Source organism: Phyllobates terribilis, unplaced genomic scaffold (genome assembly GCF_046119375.1).
Source record: "Phyllobates terribilis strain yellow unplaced genomic scaffold, ASM4611937v1 Scaffold_2__4_contigs__length_985480577, whole genome shotgun sequence".
In the NCBI taxonomy this organism is placed as follows: domain Eukaryota; kingdom Metazoa; phylum Chordata; class Amphibia; order Anura; family Dendrobatidae; genus Phyllobates; species Phyllobates terribilis.
In genome coordinates, this window is record NW_027362762.1 from 857,009,768 (window position 1) to 857,017,485 (window position 7,718).

The window sequence follows — 7,718 nt, forward strand, 5'->3', positions numbered from 1 at the left end:
AGGCTCCACAATCATGGGGAAGACTGTTGACTTGACAGATGTCCAGAGGGCAGTCATTGACACACTCCACAAGGTCCCAGAGTTCCAATTTTCATTTGGAAATCAAGGTCCCAGAGTCTGGAGGAAGAGTGGAGAGGCCACAATCCAAGCTGCTTGAGGTCTAGTGTGAAGTTTCCACCAACAGTGATGGTTTGGGGAGCCATGTCATCTGCTGGTGTAGGTCCACTGTGCTTTATCAAGACCAAAGTCAGTGCAGCCGTCTACCAGGACATTTTAGAGCACTTCATGCTTCCCTCTGCCGACAAGCTTTTTGGAGATGGAAATGTCATTCTCCAGCAGGACTTGGCCCCTGTCCACACTCCAAAAGTACCAATACCTGGTTTAAAAACAACAGTATCACTGTGCTTGATTGGCCAGCAAACTCGCCTGACCTTAACCCCATAGAGAATCTATTATAGAGAATCTATAGGGTATTGTCAAGAGGAAGATGAGAGACACCAGACCCAACAATGCAGACGAGCTGAAGGCTGCTATCAAAGCAACCTGGGCTTCCATAACACCTCAGTAGAGCCACAGGCTGATCGCCTCCATGCCACGCCGCATTGATGCAGTAATTGATGCAAAAGGAGCCCGACCAAGTATTGACTGCATTTACTGAACATACATTTCAGTAGGGCAACGTTTCGGATTTTAAAAACATTTTTCAAGCTGTTGTTATGAAGTATTCTAATTTACTGAGATAAAGACTTTTGTGTTTTCATTGGCTGTAAGCCATAATCCTCAACATTAACAGAAATAAACACTTGAAATAGATCATTCTGTGTGTAATGACTCTATACACTGTGTGCATAATTATTAGGTAAGTTGTATTTTAGATGATTATTTTTATTATTGATCAACAACAATGTTCTCAATCAACCCAAAAGACTCAAATATCCAAGCTTAATGTTTTTGGAAGTTGGAGTGGGTTTTTTTTTTAGATTTGGCTATTTTAGGAGGATATCTGTTTGTGCAAGTAACTATTACTGTGCAGAATTATTAGGCAACTTAATAAAAACCAAATATAATCCCATCTCACTTGTTTATTTTCACCAGGTAAACCAATATCAGTGCACAAAATTTAGAAATAAACATTTCGGACATGCAAAAACAAAAAAATGAGTGATCAATATAGCCACCTTTCTTTATGATGACACTCAACAGCCTTCCATCCATAGATTCTGTCAGTTGCTTGATCTGTTTTCGATCAACATTGTGTGCAGCAGCCACCACAGCCTCCCAGACACTGTTCCGAGAGGTGTACTGTTTTCCCTCCCTGTAGATCTCACATTTTATGATGGACCACAGGTTCTCTATGGGGTTCAGATTGGGTGAACAAGGGGGCCATATCATTATTTTTTCTTCTTTTAGACCTTTACTGGCCAGCCACGCTGTGGAGTAGTTGGATGCATGTGATGGAGCATTGTCCTGCATGAAAATCATGTTTTTCTTGAACGATACCAACTTCTTCCTGTACCACTGCTTGAAGAAGTTGTCTTCCAGAAACTGGCAGTAGGTCTGGGAGTTGAGCTTCACTCCATCCTCAACTCGAAAAGGTCCCACAAGTTCATCTTTGTTGATACAAGCCCATACCAGTACCCCACCTCCACCTTGCTGGCGTCTGAGTCTGAGTGGAGCTCTCTGCCCTTTACTGATCCAGCCTCTGGCCCATCCATCTGGCCCATCAAGAGTCACTCTCATTTCATCAGTCCATAAAACCTTTGAAAAAATCAGTCTTAACATATTTCTTGGCCCATTCTTGACGTTTTATCTTATGTTTCTTGTTCAAAGATGGTCGTTTTTCAGCCTTCTTTACCTTGGCCATGTCCCTGAGTATCGCACACCTTGTGCTTTTTGATACTCCAGTAATGTTGCAGCTCTGAAATATGGCAAAACTGGTGGCAAATGGCATCTTGGCAGCTTCAAGCTTGATTTTCCTCAATTCATGGGCAGTTATTTTGCGCCTTTTTTGGCCAACACGCTTCTTGCGACCCTGTGGACTATTCGCCATGAAACTCTTGTTCGGTGATCACGCTTCAAAAGTTTGGAAATTTCAAGACTGCAGCATCCCTCTGCAAGACATCTCACAATTTTGGACTTTTCAGAGCCCGTCAAATCTCTCTTCTGACCCATTTTGACAAAGGAAAGAAGTTCCCTAATAATTAAGCACACCTTATATAGGATGTTGATGTCATTAGTCAACACCCCTCCTCATTACAGAGATGCACATCACCAGATTTACTTAATTGGTAGTTGGCTCTCAAGCCTATGCAGCTTGGAGTAGGACATGTATAAAAAGCATCATGTGATCAAAATACTCATTTGCCTAATAATTCGACACACAGTGTATAATGAGTTTCACTTTTTGTATTGAAGAACAGAAATAAATTAACTTTTTGATGATATTCTATTTAGTGAGATGCACCTGTACATCCATCCGGCTTTTCAAAAACATGATGTGGTTTGGAGAAGCTTCATCGATGGCATTTTTCTTATTTGGCATGGTAATATAGACATGTTCACTCAGTTTTCCCAGGATATGAACATGTATGTCCCAAATCTCACTTTTACAATACACTATGATGACCGACCATACTATTAATTTTCCTGATACCCAGGTTACTTTCAAAATCAATGGATTTTTGTAGACTGATTTGTATGTAAAACCCACTGACCATAACAGCTTGTTACGCTTCACTAGTTGTCATCCTAAACACATTAAAAAAGTTCTACCAAAGTCACAACATTGTAGGATAGACCACATAGTCTTGGATAATACTATATGGATGAAACGACACTAAGAAATAAATACAAAATTTTGTATTAGACGTCATTTTGAACATATACTTAAACCCACATTACCAACACATCAGCAACATAGTGACACAAAAAGAATGACGTTTGTCTGTACTTATCCTTTTATGCGCAAAATCAATAAGTGCATTACCAAATACTGGGCACTATTACATAACTCATATCCCAATACCCCTGAATTCTCTTCCCCACAACTACTACGTGATAAAAGACCCAGTAATATAAAAATATATCTAGTCAGAGCGACATAGGCCCTAAAACTACTGGTTTAATCAAAAATACACTACACAATCAACAGAAAGGCACATTTCCATGTCTAGGTTGAGTCCAGTGTTCAAACGTTATGAAGGGCGAGTCCTTTACTCACCCATGCCCTGCTAAACACTACCAGATAAGAGGGTTCTTCACTTGTGAATCATTTGTTGTTTATTTTATCAAGTGTCCTTGCGGTCTTGGGTATGTTGGTGAAACCACCCAACGTCTCCGGGACCCTATTTCTCAATAAAAGTCCACCATTAGGTGAAAATGTACCCTCTTATTCATTCCGGCTCACTTTACAAAGGAACACTCTGTTTTCCAACTTAAATATCAGGTAATCGAACACATAGAAATGTGAAGATGTGGGGGAGACAGAATTAGAAAACTGAAGGAAACGTGAATCCTATTGGGTTCACGTGCTAACAAACACCTGCAACCCTCAGGTCTCAGAGTACGAAACGCTTTATTGGGGTTACGTTTGTCATTTTGTGATGTATTCATTTACCTTGATTGCTGCTATTTTGAGATCTTATAGGGAGCACTTACTAATATATTTTTCTTTTCCTCATTTACAGATATCAATGACCACCAGCTAGCAGTTCTTATATTCCCCAGTATCTCATTTTTTTCCTTTTCTCCTATTTCCCTTAGAGATGCATTAGTCAGCCATACTTAATTGGGCCTTCACGGCAACACTAAGCCCTAGGGGTACTGGTGTGATAGAGGATGGCACATGGTTGGTACGGCTTTTTCGGACTAGGGCTTAGTGTTGCCATGAACAGGCAATTTAAATATGGATGGCTAATTGCATCTCCAATTACAACAAGTTATATATATATTGACTTTTGCTGTTATGATAAGTGTATTGATATACTGTTTTTGTATATAGCTATCCTGGCAGATTGACACTTTGTATACATGACTTCCTGTCTCTGAATTACAGTATATTACTGTGCCTTAACATATTTGTATCCACACTGCCCCTTTAATGGGTTTTATTGAGTATTTTTTATGGGTTGTTATATGTGTATGTGATATTGTGTATAATAAAGATTAAAATTAATTTGACACATGTGGTTTAATTGATTATACTAATTGATGTTAATAGTAAGATTATTTATCAAAATGACAGGAAGCAGACCAGTAAGTGATACATCACTGGAATCAGGGTCTTTGTCTCTGCATTATGCTGCTCTCAGATGGAGTAGCGAAAACCTGGTGACAGATTCCCTACCTGTTCAGACGGCTGTGTCTCTGACCATTCTGTACATAAGTATGCTCTTCAACCTATTCACACTGCTCACTGCCTTGGTAATCTAGTTTGATCCAATCATTTTTTCTCACTTGTCGTCTGTGTTGTCCGTATACAATCCGTTTTTTTTATTCAACAGCTATAAATCTTTTACAGGACCATATACAGCTTCCTATGTTACAGAATTGTAATGTATCTGTAAAAATCGGATGCCATACTGAAGGTCCATATGCATGCAATTTTTTTTCCTTGCACTGTCCAACTTCAGAGCAAAATCACAGCATTCTGTGATTTTTTTTTCTCAAGCTGAATACAGCTGAGAAAAAAAACACAGTTCTGCACTGCTTCATTGAAGAACATTGATCCGAGTGCAATACGATTTTTTCTCACACTAGCTTAGATTTATAAGCTAGTGTGAGTGAACGCCCTTTTAGGAATTATATTCATTTGACTTCTTCACTGAGAGGCTTACAAAAGTGATTTTCTCTAGATTAGCTGGTACTTTATCCCAAAGGTTGTTTAGTCTAAGATATCAGAATATGCACCCCAGTTGTACCTATGATGTCTTGGTCTTCTCCAATATGAAGTTTGCCAGTGCTGTATGTTGAAAAACAGCCCTACACCTTGATGTTACCAGCTCCAAACATTACTGTTGGTATGCTATTTTTAGGGTGATATGCAGTGTCTTTTGACCTCCAAATATGGTGTGTTTTATTGCATCTAAAGAGTTCAATTTTGATCTAATCTGACCAGACTCTATTCTCCAGTATTTCACAGGCTTGTCAAAATGTTGTTGACCAAACTTTAAAAGCACTTGAACATGCTTTTTGTTCAGCAATGGAGTCTTGCGTGGGGAGCGTGCATACAGGCCACTGAGGTTGAGTGCATAACTTATTGTTTTCTTTGAAACAATTGTACCTGCTGATTCCAGGTCTTTCTGTAGCTCTCCACAGCTGGTCCTTGCCTCTTGGACAACTTGTCTGATAATTCTTATTGCTTCTCTGCCTGAACTCTTGAAAGAACCACCTGGTTGTGACCGGTTTATGGTGACCGGTCTTTCCACTTCTGGATTATCACCCCAACAGTGCTCACTGGAACCTTCAGTAGTTTAGAAATTCTTCTGTCAATGCAATTGGATGGGTCGTTACCAACATCTGGTGAGCATTTCATGTCAAGTACACCTTTAAAAATATATTTACTTAGGAAATTGATGACATGTTCAATACTTAGTTCACCCGCTGTATATTGGTAACACAATATATACATTGGTATCGCCATAAACCTATTGTTCTGGAAAACCATGCCATAAAAGCAAAATCCAAAATTGCATTTTTTTTTTTTCAGCATTTTACTTCAGTTAGATTTTTTTTTACGCTCAGCAGTACATTGCATAGTAAAGCAGATGTGCCTTACAAAAGCACAACTCATCCTGCAAAAAAACCTCTCATCTCGTTAAGTTGTCAGTGTGAGAGCAGGATTTATTTGTTCATCTTGACTCCATTTTAGTTGTGTCTACGTGCATCTCCTCTCTTGTGAAATGGAGAAGCTAGTGTGTTTTCTTTAGAATAGGAGTCTCTTGCATTTCTTTGTCTAACTGAAATTAGAGACACAAGAATGTGAAAGTAAAGTGGGAACCACACCTAGACCCTTAAAGTGGTGTAGATCATTTTAACTTTTGCACTGATGAGGGCCAATAGCTCGAAACACAGTGTCTGCAAATTGAGATTCTGATTTGGCTTTTATCCTAATTCATATCGCACGACTCGTTAAAGGGTCAATTGTGACTTGTAGGATTGCTGCTCCCAATAGGTGGCGCTGTAGAGTTCATGTCCTCTTCCTCTCTGAAAAGGCAACTTGCATATTAAATTTCCCAGTGGAGAATTGCACGGGGAATAAGCCTTGGCATGCAAGAGCCGGTATGTCACTCTCCACAACGAGAAACGTTACCCCTTAGACCTCAACTTTAGCCAATGAAATGTATATTTGCTAATGCCAGCATGTGGGTAAAGATAAGCTGAGCCAATTATATTGCTACAATGTATGTCCAAGAAATGCCTATATAAGAGTGACCATGATGTAATAAACGTAGAGTTCTGCTTTTATACTTGAAAGTCTGGTACTTCTTTCCATTGTACAAGTACTTGAACTTTGTAACATTTAGAGCAGGCACAACGTCTCAGAACGTCTCATATTACATGACGACGACAACAGAGAAATTAAAAAAAAATGGTTATGGCTCTTGGAAGAAGAGGTTAACGGTGGGTCCAATAAGTACAAACCCCAGACCAGACATTAAGAAACTCCCCTCTCTCTGGTCCTATGCTTCCTTCCATTCAGAATCCTTAGGACATCACCGGCTGTGGCACCTGGGAGGGTAGGGAACTACTGGGTCAGGGAGGAGGTGAGCGGTCCCCTGGAAAATTTGCTGCCTCTTCTGAGAGATCTCCCCTCTTCTCAAGTGACTTAGCAAGAAAGCAACAGACTGGCTTATCTATAGATGGCACCTGGGCAAAGATTGTCACACATATGCCATGGATCAACAAGCATAAGTCACCATGTCACCCAGGATTTATATGTACATTGGGACAAATGTACAACACATCTATACATAAACAGTGTATATGTGTCTCTCTCTATATATATTGATATACACATGCATACACACATGCATTTTATGGCTCTATAGATGCTGCAGGGCTGCCACTTGATCATATTCTGACAGCTGCAGGTTCACACCACTGGCAGCCTGCTCTACAGCCACACATAACATCCCCTCCAAAACGTGGAACAATAATGACGTATGAGTGGAGGCATTATATATACATACAGGACAGGATGCTCTCGTGCTTACTACAGCTTATCACACACAACTTGCGCTGCTGCTGCCACTTACTGCTTTCCGGGAGCCGCCATCTTTCCTGCGCAGGGTACGAGCGCCGTGTCCGCAGCTGCACATTCGGCACTATGTTTAGCCTAATTTTCACACAGGTCACACGTTATGCGTCTAAAACTTCATGTCGTGGTGATGACGTCTCTTGTCCGCATAGATCAGCATTATCCAGTCATGCATCGAAAACAAACTTGATGTAGTCGTGACGAATCTGCGGAGGGATCTCTGGGAATTGTAGTTTTCGCAGCTCAGAGTCTGTCGCGCGCAGAATGATGTCTGTGTTGGCAGTTCGGGTATGGTGGGGTCGATGCCAGCTGCAGGAGGCTCAGCAGTGAAGGAGGAGATAGTACAAGACAGAACGAGAACTAAACCTACTATTACAAAATGAAGAGTCCATCTCTACACTGTGAAGCATATATACACATGAATAACTTGCAGAATATTTTTCTGCCCACATAAAAGATG

At 40.3% G+C, this 7,718-nt stretch overlaps 1 protein-coding gene across 1 annotated transcript in view; it reads right to left on the reverse strand.

Moving 5' to 3' along the window:
* The window catches only part of NSRP1 (nuclear speckle splicing regulatory protein 1), a 75,282-nt gene extending 67,847 nt beyond the window's left edge, over nucleotides 1-7,435 (reverse strand). Inside the window, exon 1 of the mRNA XM_073667967.1 lies at nucleotides 7,257-7,435. Within this exon, the coding sequence (XP_073524068.1) occupies nucleotides 7,257-7,276 (20 nt within the window). The 5' untranslated portion in view covers nucleotides 7,277-7,435. The remainder of the gene's footprint in view (nucleotides 1-7,256) is intronic.
* Between the last annotated feature and the right edge of the window lie 283 nt (nucleotides 7,436-7,718).